The sequence below is a fragment of the Mirounga leonina genome, unplaced genomic scaffold (assembly GCF_011800145.1).
Source record: "Mirounga leonina isolate KUSES-001 unplaced genomic scaffold, KU_Mleo_1.0 Mir_201, whole genome shotgun sequence".
NCBI classification, from domain to species: Eukaryota; Metazoa; Chordata; class Mammalia; order Carnivora; family Phocidae; genus Mirounga; species Mirounga leonina.
This window is the reverse complement of record NW_023270504.1, coordinates 31,782,456-31,801,467: the sequence shown is the minus strand read 5'-3', so window position 1 is coordinate 31,801,467 and position 19,012 is coordinate 31,782,456. Positions and strand designations below refer to the sequence as shown.

At 43.4% G+C, this 19,012-nt stretch overlaps 2 protein-coding genes and 1 long non-coding RNA gene across 13 annotated transcripts in view; all 3 read right to left on the bottom strand.

Annotated features, from left to right (window-relative positions):
* The window catches only part of SLC25A18 (solute carrier family 25 member 18), a 28,657-nt gene extending 26,904 nt beyond the window's left edge, over nucleotides 1-1,753 (bottom strand). For all 6 annotated transcript variants that reach the window (XM_035028561.1, XM_035028562.1, XM_035028564.1 and 3 more), the window contains exon 1: nucleotides 386-1,753. The gene's annotated coding sequence lies outside the window, so the exon portion shown is untranslated. The remainder of the gene's footprint in view (nucleotides 1-385) is intronic.
* A 1,951-nt stretch (nucleotides 1,754-3,704) lies between these two features.
* LOC118025818 lies at nucleotides 3,705-8,100 on the bottom strand. The gene is made up of 2 exons (XR_004683396.1): nucleotides 4,596-8,100; nucleotides 3,705-4,404 (listed from the first exon to the last, which is right to left on the bottom strand). It is a non-coding gene; the product is annotated as an uncharacterized LOC118025818 (long non-coding RNA).
* A 29-nt stretch (nucleotides 8,101-8,129) lies between these two features.
* Nucleotides 8,130-19,012, bottom strand: part of LOC118025817 (cat eye syndrome critical region protein 2) — a 171,008-nt gene continuing 160,125 nt past the window's right edge. For 4 of the 6 annotated variants that reach the window (XM_035028552.1, XM_035028556.1, XM_035028557.1 and 1 more), the window contains 2 exons: nucleotides 10,882-12,304; nucleotides 8,130-9,510 (listed from right to left, as the gene is read on the bottom strand). In XM_035028552.1, coding sequence (XP_034884443.1) covers nucleotides 9,345-9,510; nucleotides 10,882-12,304 — 1,589 coding nt within the window. In that variant the 3' untranslated portion in view covers nucleotides 8,130-9,344. The remainder of the gene's footprint in view (nucleotides 9,511-10,881; nucleotides 12,305-19,012) is intronic. The other 2 variants (XM_035028554.1, XM_035028553.1) reach the window with 2 other exon arrangements.

Sequence of the window (19,012 nt, the reverse complement as noted above, 5' to 3'; positions counted from 1 at the left end):
CTTATGGGAGCAGAACGAGGGGGGAAGGGAAGAGAGGAATTCAAGCTGCAACAAGGACTCAAGAGAAGACCAGGCAGAGAGACTGCTGAATGGAACGAGCTAGGGGACTGTAGGACCCAGTGGATGAGATGCCGGCGGGCCTGTCCAAATCATGGCTGACAGTACCCCGCCCTCCCGCAGTGACTATATTGCACGGAGGGAAGAAAAATACCTTTCTATTACTTTAAGCAGTGTCTTCTTTCTAACACTTTACTGTAGTCCAATTTTTCTGTATTTTCTCCCTTTACTATGAACTCTGAGCAGAAGCAGCTATTTTTTCCTCTTTTCCACTGTTAGTAATTAGGCAAGATTAACTAGGCACACAGCTAAGGTATTTAATACTTACTGAGAACTTCAGTGTGAGTCAGTCAATCTTCATCTTAGTTCTTGGGGCACACACAGGCCAGGCTTCAGCTGAATGTCTCTGCCCCTTCCTACTACAGACTCAATTCCTCCCCAATGCAAAAACCTTGAATCCAATCCAAGGAACTGACTCCACTGCTTTAAAAATTCTATTTAGCGTTTAACTGGCTAGAATAGAGCTACTCCTTCCTTGTCATTCACTGTCCAGGATGAGGTTCAAATCCAAGATTCTAGGAGCAAGTAGTGCTTTTCCAAACCTGACGACTTCTCGAGGGGATCTGAATTTATATGCAGGTCATGGAAGCAGAAGGGGTTGGGATTTCAGCACACAATAGTCAAATCTGGGGATTTTCCAGCTGCCTTGTTGGCTAGTACTTCACACTGAGGTTTTTGCTAGAACTACCCAAGGAAACTAGAGTGAGCATTGGTAGCAGAAAGGGGACTAAAACAGATACACAGATGTTCTCCATTAAAAAACCCAAGGGAAAACCATGAGGCCAGGGAAACAGATCTGCAGGGCCCATCTACAAAGAACCCAAGCCTCATTTCCAGTTGGCCTAGAATCCAGCACCCCCCAGAGCAAAGGTCCAATGGCATTTCTTCCAAAGGCAACCCTTGCATAACAATTTAATGACACAGGCCATTCACCTCTCCAGGAAGATTACAGGGTGAAGGTCGACCTCCGAAACCCTGGTTATTTTCTCAGTTCTGTTAATACCACTCTCAAGAGAATGTAGATTACGGCAAAACTGAACCCCTAGAGGGGCTACTTGTTTATAAAATTAAGATCCCTTTCCTTCCTCAATGACAGGAATTGGTTTAGAGACAGAAGACATTAACATTTAAAAAGAGAAGAACTACGGATGTTTCCAAAAGTCAAAAAGGAGAGTTCCACAGTTTTGAGACTAATCCTCATTGGCAATTTGTGACTTCCTTCCTTTTCCCTAAATCTTTCCCTGCCAGCTTTCTTTTCATGCTCCAATTTGAAGCAAGTGGCTCACCGAGTAGGGGGATTGTTGTGTAAGCTGTTACCCATGGGGCTTAACAAGTGTTAATGTCAAATACTAGCTCCAAAAATAGAGCTGGATTAACACTGCCCCACTGTACCAAGTTCTGGAACAGAACTGATCTGTGCAAGATACTTTGTTTTGGTCCCAAGGAGATAAATTTGGGAACACCCTAAAGGGCACTCAGCTAAGACCTAAGTGCCTATTACAAAATAAATCAAACCCTATCATTAGCTGAAACAGTTAAAAAATGTTGGCTTTCATGTCACAGTAGGAATGGTTGCAGCTGGGAATCCAGAAGTCAGAAATCAATTTTTTCTTTTTTTTTTTTTTAAAGATTTTATTTTTATTTTGAGAGAGAGAGAGAATGAGAGACAGAGAGCATGAGAGAGAGGAGGGTCAGAGGGAGAAGCAGACTCCTTGCTGAGCAGGAAGCCCGATGCGGGACTCGATCCCGGGACTCCAGGATCATGACCTGAGCCGAAGGCAGTTGCTTAACCAACTGAGCCACCCAGGCGCCCGAAATCAATTTTTTCATGCATTTTAAGGATGTGATACTAATATGCACTGTGGGTAGAGCTGATGCTGACCAGGCCGGCGTCACAACTGGCATGACAACGAAGAGAACCAGGACAGAGCAGTGGCCCACCGGCCACTGCCCCTCCAGTGCAGGAGGAGACACTGAAACACCATCTAACCAGCATCCCGTCAAATCTGGGGTTTACGAATGATTTTCACTTAAAGTTGATTTTTTTTTTTATTTGCGAGAGAGAGAATGAGAGAGAGCACGAGAGGGAGGAGGGTCAGAGGGAGAAGCAGACTCCCTGCTGAGCAGGGAGCCCGATGTGGGACTCGATCCCGGGACTCCAAGATCATGACCTGAGCTGAAGGCAGTCGCTTAACCAACTGAGCCACCCAGGCACCCTAAAGTTGATTTTTTTATAAACATATTAGTCAATAATAATATATCAACAGGGACAGTTTAGGGGCGCCTGGGTGGCTCAGTCGGTGAAGCGTCTGACTCTGATTTCGACTCAGGTCATGATCTCACGGGTCGTGAGATTGAGCTCTGTGCTCAGCGGGGAGTCTGCTTGAGGTTCTTTCTCTCCCTCTCCCTCTGCCCCTTCCCCCAGTTGTCGGCTCGCTCTCTCAAATAAATAAATCTTTACTATTTTTTTATAATTATTTTTTTAAAGATTTTATTTATTTATTTGACAAAGAGAGACACAGCGAGAGAGGGAACACAAGCAGGGGGAGTGGGAGAGGGAGAAGCAGGCTTCCCGCTGAGCAGGGAGCCCGATGTGGGGCTCGATCCCAGGACCCTGGGATCATGACCTGAGCCGAAGGCAGACGCTTAACGACTGAGCCATCCAGGCGCCCTTCAAATAAATAAATCTTAAAAAAAAAAAAAAAAAAAAAGGGACAATCTAACACCACACAATCGGAGGTCAAAAGGGATCTGTCACTGCTCTAGAAAGTGATAAACCTGAGTGAACACAGATTTGGAAATTGGTACTATTTGGGGTAGAATTTTTCCAGAAGATTACCTTCACAAGGCCAATTAAGCATCAAAAAGACCAGAAATTTTGGTGTCTTGGAACTACAACCAACTGATAATAAGATGGCTACTTTTTTTTTTTTCCCCCAAGTAAGCTCTACCACCCGAAGTGGGGCTCAAACTCACTACCCCAAGATCAAGAGTCACATGTTCCATGACTGAGCCAGTCAGATGCCCCAAGATGGTCACTTTATCTATTCTTTTTTTTCCCCTGTAACAAAAACCCTCCTAGGAACTGGAAATAAAAACTAAATAAATTGGGCAGGTACAAAGTAGCTGCTTACCTAGCCTTGTAGCTCCCACTCCTGACCACTTGTAATTCACTCATGGCCCCAGGCTCCAGCTGCCTGGTGTCCCCTCATTATAAGCTGAATTCTTTACCTCCTGGACCGTAGTCCATCCTAGATTTTGGAAGGAGAGCAAAAGTAGTATATACAAGTGTGTTAAAGGTGTGTACCAAGGGCTAGGGGTGTGTGGGTCGTACTGGGAGTGGGCCAGCTGGGGAGTACTTTATCCCTGACACTGTGTGGAATGGCCAGTTTTAGCACTGTTCTGAAGTTCTCCATAGAGCACACTCCATCATCGCCTGCACAGGGCACGCTCCCGCTGCCTGCCCCTACACCACCCACCCACCTTGAGGAAGCCAGGTGAGACAGGCTGGGGCCTAGTTCAAACCTCTGTCCCGATGATAAAAGTGACACGTGGACACACACAACTCACACATATCAGAGCCTTGCTATTTTAAGAATGTACTTTATACAAAATAACCAGTTCATATGGAAATAAATCTACAGACCTCTGAGGATCAAAAAGCTTTTTAAAAAGTTCTTTTAAAAAATTATCCAACACACAATATCGAACTAACTATTGAGGTAAGTGTCGCTCTCAGTGAAACAGGGAATCAGCAGACCACGACAAAATATACACAATATAAAAATAAATAGCATTCCCCTTTCCAGTACTGGCCAGGAAAGTTCACACGGCTTTTGCAGCAGGAGCAAAGAATCCCTGACACTGTGTGCCGCAGGCTGGTGGAGACTGGCCTGGGCTCCCAGGAGCTGTGTGCAAGGCAGGAGAGTGAGGTACCCGAGTCCCAGCTGGGGAAAAGGGGTCACACGAAGGATACCGAACGGGGTTCAGCATTTCAATAACTTACTCAATATCCACACCCCCTGTTCCCAACCCCATCCCACCCTTTTCAAAAACACATGCAGGACAATCAGTTGGTTATTAGGCATTTCTACATAAAAGTTCAGTCAGTCAGTCCCCTGGTACACAGTGAGAGACAAAGACTAGCTGGGGGGACAGCCCCTCTAAATTTCTGGGTAGCAAAGGCCTACAAAGCAGAGACAGATAAACATCCAACCTGGAGACAAAGCTTGTGTCACAGCTTCATATGAGAGATGGGATGCAAAAATGTTCACTCAGGTTGTTTTCCTAAATGAAAAACAGGGCAAGGCTTGGTGTCCTAAGGCTCCATATTACAGAGAAAGTCCAACCCACCAAAAAAGGAAAAGCGGTTTCTTCTCATGCAGCAAATCTCAATCACATTCTTAGTTCCTAGACTGTGATGTGAGCCCAGGAATAAAAGCCTCTTCATGCTCAACCAAAATTCCCAGTATTCTCACTAGAATGTTGAACAGAAAACTATTAGCCAGGACACTGCATTCCAGAAACTCCGGAGGTTTAAGAGTCCTTGACTCACACACACACGGAGCTGACTTCCTCACTGGAGGTCCATTCAGAATCTGGCAGGGGTGAATGGACTGACAGTCACAGGTGGGTGGGGGCAGGTAGCAATAATGCTAGAAAACTCTAAGCCTTTCATTTCTTTGAAAGCATTCTGACACTATGTAACTGCCCTTGCCTTGGGACTGCTGGGTTAAGACTTGCTGTGAAATTTCAGTTTGGGGTTTAAGAGCAGTATATTATTTATAAATCTGAATTTCAAAAAGGGAAGAAAAATTCAACCAAGTCGTATGGATTGAGAGCTTGTTTCTGACATCTGTGATGACTGTAACACTGGGATTTTGTGTGTTTTGGACAGCACTTAGCATCCTCTTTGACTCCAGTAGGAATTACCATAAATAATAATACAGCAGACAAATGCCATGGGGTAACGACACCTAATGGTCACGAGAAGCATCTTCAAGGTCTGAGCACTAGGCCACAGTGAATCGACACTGAAAGCTGGGGTCTGAGTGAACTAAGGTGCACACACACCCTACAGGTCTTCACGTTTTCAGAAGACGAGCATGACAGAGTTTTGCCTCTTGAGAGCAGTCTCACTTGGGCTCACTAAGAATAAAAGAATCGTGAAGCAGCAGCTCATGTGCACTGCCCGAACCCAAACGAACGTGATTAAGGAGAGGCGGAGTGGCTTTAATTTTATTTTTAGAAGGTAGGATGGAAGAAGTTATATGAACAAGAATCTGCACATTTTGCCCTTACTTACTCTTCACATGCATCTACCATAATAAATTTCCGCCAACAGCTACTTTTTAAAAGAACAGACTCTGAGGGAAAAAACAAACAACAAACCCAAACCAGAAACCTTCCAAAAAGCTTTACTTTTCTTTCTGGGTTGTTTATTTCTCCTGGGTCTTAGGGAAAAAAGATCCTAACTTATTAACAACTCTAATAAAGGCTAGCCAGGACTGTTCAATCCAACCAGTGTGAGTTTCCTCATTCCCCGTGGAGCCCAGCTACCCCCTCCTGGGGACTCCCAAGAGCCGGCCCACGGACACTGTGGGAGAGTCCTCCTAGCCCGACAGCAGATCATTTTGAGGACCTCCTCACGCACGACTTTCTAGTTTTAACATATCACACACCACCATCCCCTCATGGACAAGAGGGCAAATGCATGTGCATCTGCTTAAGACACGTGGGAAGAGAAGTGCCAGAGGAGAAAAACAGGAGAGAAGAAAAGGTCGTGCTTGGGGGCAGAGCGATCAGCCATCAAGCAGCTCAACGGTCACATGTGTTCTCTTGCAGCTCCTGACTGCTTATAGCAGATCTGGGCTTCAAAGACCAGTAAAAGCTCAGGAGATAGCAGACAAGGGCTGTTAATGCACGACTCAGTTCCCACATGGGACGCAACAAGGCTGCCGAGTCTGCTGTTGCCCTTGTTCCCAGTGTTAGGAGATGATACAGTAGTTCAGTCCTTGATACTGTTCTTCCTTAACATTTTCTCACTTCTCTACATTTGATTTCTTCCTATATTGTTCACAGCTTTTCTCTAGCAACAGGTAACAGGGGGTAGGGGCTGGGAGAGCGAGGAGAAAAGGTTACTCACGCAGGGTGGAAGGAGAAAGGGCACAGATCAGCCCAACCATTGCTTATGGTCCACTCCTACACACGCCCCAGGGCCATTCAGCACAAAGCAATACCTCCAACCTCAGCGCCAGGGGAACAGACCCTGTGGCCACTGTGCTCCGAGTCAGGCAGCAAAGGCCTGTCACTCACACTGACTTTCACGTGAGAAGAGAAAGGCTGTCAGTGGCAGAGCGCTCTGGGTCTAGACCAGCTCTAACTAGACCCGAGCCAGCTGTCAAGGCCAGGTGGTCTTTCTCTCCTCCCTGCTTCTACACAGACACAAAAACAGAAGGAGTAATGCATCGGCCATGTTAACTTACACTAGCTCAAGAGCTCAATCATCAGATCTGTTCTTCCTACAGGGACAGCGCGGACGTCTTCACTCTTCCAAACCAGATCATGCCAGTGACAGCTTTCTAATCAGAATCAGGACCAAATGAGAACACAGCCTCAAAACTCATTCCACTTAAAAGCACACCAAATTTAAAACTGGAGTCTATTAGAGAAAAAGAATTTGTATTTTTGTGCACCGTATCTTAAAGGCTCCTGTGTTCCTACACAACTCTCAATCCTGCCTGAGCCATAAGCCACAACGCCAGGTCAATAAGCATTCCCTTATTTGTATGAATTTTCTTTACACTGGAGCTGGTGTCTTGTGTTCCATCTGTATAACATGGATATTTCCAATTTGTTTCTTATCCTAAATAGCATAGCATAGCAAACTTGAAACACGATAGTTCCACGTTTCATCAAGGATGCTGGAATTGGGAGGGAAAGATTCTAACGGCCCCTCACAACGCTGAATTTGTAAGAAACTAGAGCAGATTAATATTATATGGAGGCTTTTCTACTATCCCGAAGGCATGCTTAAAAATATGCTATTCTTTACAAAAATCTGTTAATTTCAGGGCATTTTTCCTTAGTTTTTTTTTTTTTCTTTGTAGGATATTCAAAAGTTTAAAACATAGGAGTCCTAACTTTGGTGGCATCTCAGCTAAAATCAAATACAGAATGCTAAACAAGGACAATCCAGTGTAATTCACTTCTAAAACTGTAAAAAAGTAATTTAATACTGTAAAATTGTTTCCTATCACAGATATGACCAATGATTTCCAAGAACTCATTCCTGAAAGCTATTTTAAATCACCATGACTTATTTTACTATGATTCACTTAAAATGAATTAAAACTATATATACTGAGATATTCCTAAATTCAAATTGTAAATCTATAGAATACATTTTTCCTATTCAAAACTGTGCAATTTCTTTATTGATACTAACATATACAAACCTGAGTAGTCACTTCCACAAAATGTGATTCGTGCCAGAAAGCTTTGTGTGATGTCTATCAGATCACAGTCCCGGCAGCAGGTCTGTGAAGAGGACGATTCATTTTATATTCTAATAAGCAAAACACTCTAGTGATCCCAATTCCTGATACTGGTTTACAACTATCTGGTAGGGCTGGTGGCAAATCACGAAGGGCACTGCTCTCTGAAATCCAGGCTTTGGGCCGCTGGATGAGAGGGCAGCCTGTCTTCTAGGCTGATTCTTCTGGTAGGCCGTGTGCGAGTGCTCTGCCTCCGGACTGAGAAACTCAACAATCGGGGCAGTGCAACGGTACCTTTCAGGCTGACTGGAAAGAAGGCCCTTAACGAACAAAGGACGGTTAACCACTGAGGAAACAATGACAATTTACTACAGTAAACTTTTCCTACCCTCTTCTCCAGCTCCCAAAAGTATTCAGTGTGACATGATTGTAAACAGATAAGGATCACTGCAGTGCTGCCTGCCCACCATCCTTAGGACTTCCATTTCTTCCACATCCCCACCCACCCTTCCCACTTATGTACAATACATTCACCACCAACAACAAAAATTATTTTTAAAAGGCAACATGAAAATTCTGTAAACTGGACCCAGCTCCAAAACACATTAATACTACAAGTAGTCCCTTCCCCAAATATATACCTGAGTTTAGCTGCTCATGAAAGTTTACAAGCACCACTCCATTCTTAAGTGTGACCCTCTCCCCCAAGTTTAAGATGATTTTCCCTGAACAAGAGTCTCAGGACTTAGAAAAGCCATCACTAATTTCAGTTCATTTGTTCTTGACCATCAGCCATACAAGAGATCCCCAACCAAGGACCTTTGCAAAGCTGGTGTTAGTCTAAAGAGTATGCTTCTAGGGCTCCGGGAATGGCTCCAGCTCTTGGACGGCATGATGGGATGCACTGTGAAGGGGTGTGGCAGGCTAACAGGAATAGAGGTGGGCAGGGATCGCTTCCCTAAATTTTCCATGTTCCAGTCTTCATGTGCAGCTTTCTGTTTCCTTGGGGTTTATTTCCTCCTTGGACTAGCTCTGAGAGAAGCAAATAAAGACAATTTAAACAAAATTAACAACTGTGTTGTTTAAAGTAATTCAATAAGCCAAAGAGCTGTACATGTTCCTCTCCATCCGAGAAAATGGCTTGGTTTTGTTTCAGCTGTCAGTTTACTTCCAGAGGGTGGGCTCTCAAGCTCCGGACCTCTGCATGCAAATCCCAACCTCATCACTCAGGTGCGATAGGATTCCCTGCACATTAGGGAACCATACTGATGTAGCTGATGACAATTACTTCACAATGGTCAGGGAAGAGAGGAATGAGATAGTGCATGGAGGGAGTCAGAACACAGTAATTGGCACAAAAGCAGCACTCAAAGGGAGCTATTTTTAAAAACCTGACTGCCTTGTCTCTCTCAGATGAAATAGATGGAAAAGGATAAAAAAATACAAAGCTATCATATCAAAATAAATGATAGTGGCCAGTTTGGAAACATGAGTCTTGAACAATCCCCAAACAGCTGGTTACCACAAGAAGAGAAACACATGGAAACAATACAGAAGCTACTTCGGTCTTCTCTTGATTTTTCCCACTGCTGAATCCACTGGTAGCACAGGGCCTGAGTGGCCCTTTTACCTTGGTTGCCAGTAGGACAGGACGCACTTTCCAGTTCAAGTTCCTCTATTAAAAGGACACCTTAAAAGATTTTCTCAGAATCACGATAAACTCACAATGAACTATTTCCTGCCACCTGGAAGAATGACAAAAGTTCTGGTTTTGGTAATTTTTACCTGATCAAGAGGAAGTGTTGGGGGCTTATGTGGTGGCAGCTCTTCCTGGGATGCTGCTGGTGCTGGGGTCTTTGGGAACGAGGACTGTGACTGGACTGGATGCATTTGCATCCTATAGCCACAAGAAAGAACAGTTAAGAATTAATGAAGATATATTAATTAGAAAGGAAAGAGATACTTTAATCATGAAAATCTCATGCAGACACTGCCGTAATTATCTAGGTAATCAAATTTGGAATCAATATTGGGACAAAGCGACATTTTGTGCTCCAGATGTGATGCAGGAAGTACATGACGCCGCCTAGGTAGTGTTCTTGACGTGTGTTTAACTGGACTTCAAACATGAGGGAACAATGAGAAGAATCAAAATCTGGGACATCGTACATGGGAACTAGCCTCGAATCTTTGAAAAACAAAATGAAACAAAACGATGATAGAACACATGTAAATTAAGAGACTAGACAGAGCAACCAAATGTAAATACATTACCCTTACATGGATCCTGGGTGGAAAAAAAAAATAAGATAAAACAAAAAAACATAGCTATAAAAGACATTTTGGGGACAACTGGAGAAATTAAATAAGGACTCTATATTAAACACTATTAGTGTTATTTTCGCTGGGTGGAATGATAGTTTGAGATTGTGCTCCAGGAGAACGTCGTTATTCCTAGCAGATGCATGCAGTCATGAAGTCTGCAACTCACTTCCCAATGGTTTAAAAGAAAAGACAAAGAAACAAAACATAAACATATTTAGTGAAGTCTAAAAAAATATGTCAAAATGTTAAATGGGGAAGAGGTTTTGGAGATACGGTTTTAGGCCGGCACTGAAGAGGGGCACATTAGTTTTTAAGTTGGATGGTACTGGTTTTATGATAAGGCTTCATAACTTTAATGTAAACAACTTTATTTAACCATCTTTTATGTATTATTAATTTGAAAATCTCCTGGATCACAGATCACCTCACTGAGTCTTAAAAACTCCACCATTTGCAAGAATTCTCATGGGGACTGTATTTGACTTGTTTTAATTCTAGATGAACCTGTTTCTTTATTCAGTGTTAAGGGAAGAAATGAGAGGTAAGGGATAAAACCTGAACATTACATATGATCTCCCACAACCTCAGGGTTTGAGAGAGACCTATTTTACCTTGATCAGAATATCTGAACTTATTAGCAGCAATGCTGACACCTCTGCCTATGGCTCTCAAGTTTCCAGTCTCAAAATCTAACTAAACACTCATTTAAATGCTAATTCACTTTCACGAGGGAAGAAAATGCCGAAGATAAAATTGGACTCTAAGGCTGAAACATTTCCATTAAGTCTCCAATTATCAATGATTCCCATGCCTTCCTTGGACCTAGACCACTAAAGGTTATCACCTTCATTTCTAAGGCCATTTTTCTTTCTAAAACTAACATCTATTCTTTTCTCAGAAAAAAAGAAACAAAAACCAAGGAAACCATCTAATGTAATCTTACCCTAATGGTCTGTACATTTCCTGGAAAGGTCCCCTTATTCCACTTCCAGTACCAATTTGTTCCATCATTACAGCCTGAAAGTGACCCAGGCCCTCTTCTTGGCAACGATAAATGGGGCCCTCCTGAGAGAGGCCGTTGGGCTGGGCAGCCACTGGATGGTGAGGTGGGTGAGCAGCCACGGGGGAAGAGTAGGCCCTGGGCTGGAAATGACTGGTTGGCCGCTGAGGTGTGTAAGGAGGCCCTGTCTGTAGCATCACACCATGGGGCTGGAAAGTAGATGAACCAAATCCCATCCCTGAACTCAGAGGTGGAGGAGGAGTTCCATAAAGATACTCGCTGGCTGACAATGAGCTCTGCCGCTTGGTAGCTGCATTATGGTTGTCCAGGTCTAAAAATTCTTTGGGACTCTCTGGCCTCTCCATAGATTCATCCAGCTTTTCTTCCTCTGGACCAGGATTCTGTCCATCAGCTGAGACGACTTTAGCAGCCACCGCATCCACTTGGGTTGGGGAACTTAAGGCAGCATTCAGTGTCTCACAGCCTTGCAGATTAGCCAAGGTGCTCTTATCTGAGAAGAGGGGCCTTGGTGGGGGGGGTGGATTAGGTGGGAGCCCACTTGGGCTTCCCGGGGGATGAAGATGTCTCTGCCAGTCAGAAAAGCCCTGTGGACATGGATAATAAGGAGTTCGCTGATAGTGATGATATGAAGGCTGAGGTGGTGACTGGTAGGAATACCTCATTCCTTGGTGGGGGCGATACCGGGGAAAGACTCCAGAATGAGGGTTGTTAGATTGAAAGCCCCTAGGGGGGAAATGCTGAGGATGGGATACTGAGGGTTTACTTCCCATCACAGGGCCCAAACCTTGCAGGCCTGGACTGATGTGGTAATGTGTAGCTGAATTTGGGTATTCCAGCCCAGGCATGTACAAGGGGGAAAACTGGCTTACAGTGCCTCCCATCAGATTCGGGTCCGCGTTGGGAGGTGTAGCTGGGTTCTGTCTTGTACACGGCACGGCTTCCTGTAGCGTTTTGCCTCTGGGGCAGAGTGGCTTTTCTGAACCACTACCACCAAGGCCCTTCCCCTCTGATCCACAAGGGGATGCTTCAACAATTACTCCATTTTCCGGTAGAGCCCCTCTATCTGCCAGAGTGGAGAGGTCTCGCATACAACCTTGGGTGGCTGGGCTGGTATAGTTGCTCTCCAGGGGCCAGGTATTTTTGCTCTTTGTTGCTTTACAGTTGTCTCCAGATTCTGAGGAGTCACTTTTGAGCTCTGGGCCCTCTGTTTCTCTTTCTTGTGGTGAGCTCTGCCTGGTACAGTCGGTCTGCAATGGAGGTGTAGGGTGAGGTAGCTGTTTGAGGTACACCCCCTCTGAAGCACCAATGTTTGGTGGTTTCTCCTCAAGCCCAGGCAAGGGATCTGCTGTAAGAAAAATGTAGAACAATATAGTAATTCAGTAGCTGACATGACAATACCGATGGGGATGGTAGAAAAGAACATGAAAGCAGTCAGATAGGGACAGGTGGGATTGAGATGGATATGTGGCCATTCAAGCTTCAGCTAAAAATTTGAGACTCCCTGAAAGGATTCATGATGCTGAGGCCCTTGTAAACCCCTCCTTATAGACTAAGAGGTAAGACCTAGCACCTCTAGAGCTACTCATAAAGTCTGCCAAAGAATGGAGATGTCCCTGCCTCTCTCTTGCTGTGCTGTCACAGAGTAGTGAGTGTGCGATAATTCAGGCAGATGCATGTCATATATGGAGATATAATAAGAAGGACCAGGACACGATGGATCTGTATCAAGAGGGCTGCATCCCTGATGTCTGCCCCCTTAGAACATAAGTTCCATAGCAGCACAGACTCTGTTTTCTTCCCCACCACTCTTAGTACTTGTACACAACAGGGACTCAATCAAGATTTCTTCAAAACAAGATGCCTACAGGATAAAACTCAAAAGGCATATTTAACATATTACAGAAACTTACTATACCCAAATAAATTAACTTACTAGACTCAAATGCTTAATTACAAACTCAGGATTCTTGCCCTTGCTGTTATGTCAGACCAGAAATATGGTCTTATTATTATATATACAACAGAGCTGTTGCTCAGGTGTGATCTAAATACAATTCTGGTAACAGATCTTAAAGACAAGATTAAGGACTCATACGTAATGACTTTTAAAGACCTACTAAAATCTCAGTCAACTAATGAACTAGTGTTGGTTGAAAAATCAAAGGTACAAGCTATACAACAAAATTTAAATCTACACTTCTCATTATTTTGTCAACATAAAACATGGAAACTAACAAAGAGGCTTATCCATAGTTTCATCAGAGGGACTCTCCTTCTAAAGTTTGAATTCCAGACCCCATTTGAAATCAGTATTAAGACAATTCTGCTAGAGCTGGTGCTCACAAAGCAGGCCTTCCCTCGAAAGAAACACTTTCAAAAAGTAAGTCTGAGGGGCACCTGGGTGGCTCAGTCAGTGAAGCGTCTGCCTTTAGCTCAGGTCATAATCCCAGGGTCCTGGGATCGAGTCCCATATTTGGTTCCCTGCTCTGCAGGGAGCCTGCTTCTCCCTCTGCCCCTCACCCCACTCATTCTCTCTCTCAAATGAATAAATTAAAAAAAAGAAAAGTCTGAGTTGGGGAAGATGGCAGAGGAGGATCCTAAATCTCGTCTCATGGATACAACTAGATAACTAGGTAACACCACATCAGTATAAATAACCCAGAAAACGACTTAAAGACTGGCAGAACAGACTCTCCATAGCTAAATGTAGAGCAGAGGCCACATCACAGAGGGTGGGAAGGACAAAGAGATTGTCAGGAGCCAAGTGGATCCTCGGGATTGTCCGCAGGAGGGAGGGATGCAGCAGAACAGAGAAGGGAGCAGAGCAGATTCCCAAGCCAGGAACCCCAGGAAGAGGGAAGACCAATCCCTGTTAACATTCAGCTTTGAAAACCAGAGGGGCCCAAGAATATGGGGGGGCTTATTACCACCTGAACTTTAAAATTCAGTAGGCTCAGCTCTGGGAGAGCCAGGAGGGTAGAGTGCCTCCCCTTAAAGAGAGAGTAAAACAAACAGCTCCACTGAGATTGAGCAGAGAAGCAGCAGTGTGAAAAATACCTGGCATATATAGAAAGAAGATTTATTTACTAATGAGCGTATACTGGAGAGGCAGGAATCTTTGGAAGACCACTCTAAGAACAAAAGAACTAGCAGGCAGCATTTTCCTTCCCACCTCCCAGCCGAGACAGACGGACACCTGCGGGAACCAGTGCAGAGCCAACATTCGTTACACAGTGAACAGTGTACTCCTGGTGTACCCCTGCATAAACATCCCCTCCATCTAAGCCCGGTCAGCTGCAGTCCCCTCCTGCAGTGGACTGGTGCAGAGTTACTGGCACTCCATGGGCCCTGTTCCCGCATTTTCCCCGTTGAGCTGGCCCCTCCAATATGCCCTTGGCTGGAGCCCATCCAAAGTGGTGCCACAAGCCTGGTGAGGTGCAAGCAGCCAGGACAAGGACAAGCACCACTCCAAAGAGACTGCTGCTCTGGAGAGAGGGGAAGATAACCACACATACCAGTCCCACTGAGGTCCCCGCCCTGGGCTGGAGGCAGATAGCTATTCTGACTGAAGGCCATCCCCACCAATGAAAGCTTCTTGGGAGGACAACACAGGAAAGTGCCCAGCAGTTTGGTCCTATCTCACTTCTGGCAAACGCATGGTCTGACTCAACTCAAGCCCAAGGTGGCCTCAGACTGGCCCACTAACAACACAGGGACTAAACCCTGCCCACAACAGGCAAACAGAGCCATTGCAGATGACTGAATTGAAGGCAAAACTAGCTCAGCCACAACAGAAGGGTGCACGCAACACACATAGGAGACACCCCTGCAGTGCCAGGTTCTGAACAGGGGACACTGCACCACAGGGCATTATAGGACCTCTTCTTCACAAGACCACTACTTTCAAGAGCAGGAGATATAGCTGACTTTCCTAATGCATAGAAACAGAGACAAAATGAAGAGACGAGGAGTATGTCCCAAAGGAAAGATCAGGACAAAATCACAGCAAGAGAGCTAAATGAAATGGAAATAAGTAATATGCCCGATAGAAAATTTATAGTAACGGTCACACAAATACTCACTGGACCTGACAAAGGAGTGGAGGACCTCAGTGAGACCCTCAACAAAGAAAACAAAAAAGAACCAATCAGAGATAAAGAATACAATAACTGAAATTAAAAATATACTACAGGAGATTAATAGTAGACCAGAGGAAGAAGAAAGAATCAGCAACTTGGAAGACAGAATAATGGAAAGTAATTAAACTGAACAAGTGAAAAAAAAAAAAAATGAAAACAGAGAACTCAGTGGCACCATCGAGTTTAATAACAATGACATTATATGGATCGCAGAAGAGAGAGAAAAGAGGGAGGAAAATTTATTTTAAGAAATAATAGCTGAAAACTTCCAATCTGGGAAGGAAACAGAAATCCAGATCTAGGAGGCACAGAGATGCCCCAACAAAATCAACCCAAGGAGGTCAACATGAAGACATACAGGAATTAAAAAAAAAAAAAAATGTAGTGAGAAAGAGAATTTTTAAAGTAAGAAAGACAAAAGAAAATATTAACATAAAAGAGAAACCCTGTAAGACCATAAGCTCATTTTTCAGCAGAAACTTTACAGGCTAGAAGGAAGTGAGAGGATATATTCAAAGTGCTGAAAGAAAAAACACCAGCAGCCAAGAATTCTTTATCCAGCAGGGATATCATTCAGACTAGAAGGAGAGTTTCCCAGACAAACAGTTAAAGGAATTTAACACCACTACACCAGGCCTATGAGAAATGTTAAAGGAGACTCTGAGTGGACAGGAAAGACCATAAGCAGGAGTAAGAAAAGTAAGAAGCACAAAAGCAGTAAAATTAAGTATATCTATAAAAATCAGTCAAGTGATTCACAAAATAAAAGGATATGAAGTATGATACCATATGCCTAAAACCTGGGGGGGTTGGGGAGGCATGGTGGGAGTAAAGAATGGGTTCAAACTTAAATGACCATCAATTTAATACAGACTGCTATATGTAAAAGATGGTTTGTGTGTGTGTGTGTGTGTGTACACACACACCTAATGGTTACCACAGATCAAAAACCAGTAATTAATATGCAAATACAGAGAAAGAAATCCAAGTATATCACTAGAGAAAGCCAGCAAACCACGAAAGAAGACAGCAAGAGAAGAAAGAACAGAGAACTACAAAAACATCCATAAAACAAGTAACAAAATGGCAGTATGTACATACCTATCAATAATTACTCTGACTGTAAATGGACTAAATGTCCCAATCAAAAGACATAGGGAGACAGAATGGACTTAAAAAAAAAAAAAAAGACCCTTCTATATGCTGCCTACAAGAGACTCATTTCAGACCGAAAAACACATGCAGACTGAAAGTGAAGGGATGGAGAAGCATTTGTCATGCAAATGGATGTCAAAAGAAACCTGAGGTAGCAATATTTAAATCAGACAAAACAGACTTTACACAAAGACTGTAACAAGAGACAAAGAAGGACACTACAAAATCATAAAGGTAAGACTGAACAAGAAGATACAGCAATTGTAAATATTTATGCACCCAACATGTGAACACCCAAATACATAAAGCAGCTAATAACAAACATAAAGGAAGTAACTGATAGGAATACAGTAAGAGTAGGGAACTTTCACAACCCACTTATAATCAATGGACAGATCATCCAAACAGAAAATCAACAAGGAAGCAGTGGTTTTTGTTTTATATTGTTTTTTAGAGCGGGGGAGAGGCAGACGGAGAGAGAATCTTGGGTTGTTTTTTTTTTTTATTAAAGATTTTATTTATTTATTTGAGAGAGAACACAAACAAATGGGGGAGGGGCTGAGGGACAGGGAGAAGCAGACCCCTTGATGAGCATTGAGCCTGATGCAGGGCTTGGTCCCAGGAACCCATAATCATGACCTGAGTCAGACGCTTAACTGACTGAGCCACCCAGGTGTTCCAGGGAGAGAATCTTTTTTTTTTTTTTTTAAAGATTTTATTTATTCCTAAGAGACAGAGAGAGGCAGAGGGAGAAGCAGGCTCCCTGCTGAGCAGGGAGCCCGATGTGGGACTCGATCCCAGGACCCTGGGATCATGACCTGAGCCGAAGGCAGACGCTTAACCATCTGAGCCACCCAGGCGCCCCGAGAGAGAGAATCTTAAGAAGGCTCCACACCCAGCGGGAAGCCTGACAGCAGGCTCAATCTCACGACATGAGCCAAAATCAAGAGTCGGATGCTTAACTGACGGGGCCACCCAGGTGTCTGGTCAGTGGCTTTTTGGAAGGTAGCTATGCTCACCACTATACCACCAACGCCGGTCAGTGGCTTTTTGAATGACACACTTGACCACCTGGATCTAACAGATATATTCTAAACATTCCATCCTAAAACATCAAAATACATGTATCTTTCAAGTGCATATGGAACACTCTCCAGAATAGATCACATGGTAGGCCAAAAAACAAATCTCAACAAGTCTGAAAAGACTGAATTCATACCATGCATCTTTTCTGACCATAATGGTATGAAACTAGAAATCAACCACAAGAAATCTGGAAAGAACAAAACTACGTGGAAGTTGGGATGCCTGGGTGGCTCAGTCGGCTGAGCATCTGCCTTTGGCTCAGGTCATGATCCCAGGGTCCTGGGATGGAGTCTCCCATTGAGCTCCCTGCTCAGCGGGAAGCCTGCTTCTGCCTCTGCCTGCCACTCCCCCTGCTTGTGCTCTCTCTGTCAAATAAATAAATAATCTTAAATAAAAAAAGTACATGGAAGTTAAATAACATGTTATTAAACAAATGAATGGGTTAACCAAGAAATCAAAGAGGAAATTAAAAAAATACATGGAGACAGCTCAAAATCTCTTGGATGCTGCAAAAGCTGTTCTAAAAAGGGACATTTATAGCAATACAGGTCTACCTCAAAAAGCAAGAAAAATCTCAAATAAACAACCTAGCCTTACACCTAAAGGAGCCAGAAAAAGAAGAACAAACAAAACCCCAAACCAGTAGAAGGAAGAAAATAATAAAGACTAGAGCAGTAATAAACAAAACAGAAACTAAAAAAATGTAAATACAACAGACCAATAAAACTAGGAGCTGGTTCTTTGAAAAGATCAGTAAAATCGACAAACCTTTAGCCAGACTCAAAAAAAAAAAAGCACGGGGCGCCTGGGTGGCTCAGTTGGTTAAGCGACTGCCTTCGGCTCAGGTCATGATCCTGGAGTCCCTGGATCCAGTCCCGCATCGGGCTCCCTGCTCAGCAGGGAGTCTGCTTCTCCCTCTGACCTTCCCCCCTCTCATGTGCTCTCTCTCTCTCTCTCTATCTCAAAAAAAAAAAAAAGCACTCAAACAATATCAGAAATGAAAGAGAAATAACAACCAACGACACAGAAATACAAAGGATTGTAAGAGAATATTATGAAAAACTATATGCCAACAAATTGGACAAACTAGAAGAAATGGATAAATTACTAGCAACATATAACTTACCAAAACTAAAACAGGAAGAAATGGAAACTTAGAACAGACCATTTCCCAGCAATGAAATTCTGGGAAAAAACTTCCATCAAACAAAAGTCCAGGACCAGAAAGCTTCACAAGTAATTCTACCAAACATTCAAAGAAGAGTTAATATCTATTCTTCTCAAACTATTCCAAAAGATAGAGGAGAGGAAGGAAAACTTCCAAATTCATTCTGTAAGACCAGAATTACCATGATACAAAACCAGACAAAGACACTACAAAAAAGAGAGTTACAGGTCACTATCTCTGATGAATACAGACACGAAAATGCTCAACAAAATACTAGCAAACCAAGTACAACAATACATTAAAAAAATAATTCAACACAATCAAGTGGGATTTACTCCTAGGATGCAAGGGCAAATAAATCAACATGATGCAACAAGAAGACAAAGGATTAAAAACTATTATGATCATTTCAATAGATGTAGAAAAAACATCTGACAAAGTACAATATGCATTCATGACAAAAACCTTCAACAAAGTAGGTTCAGAGGGAACATACCTCTATATA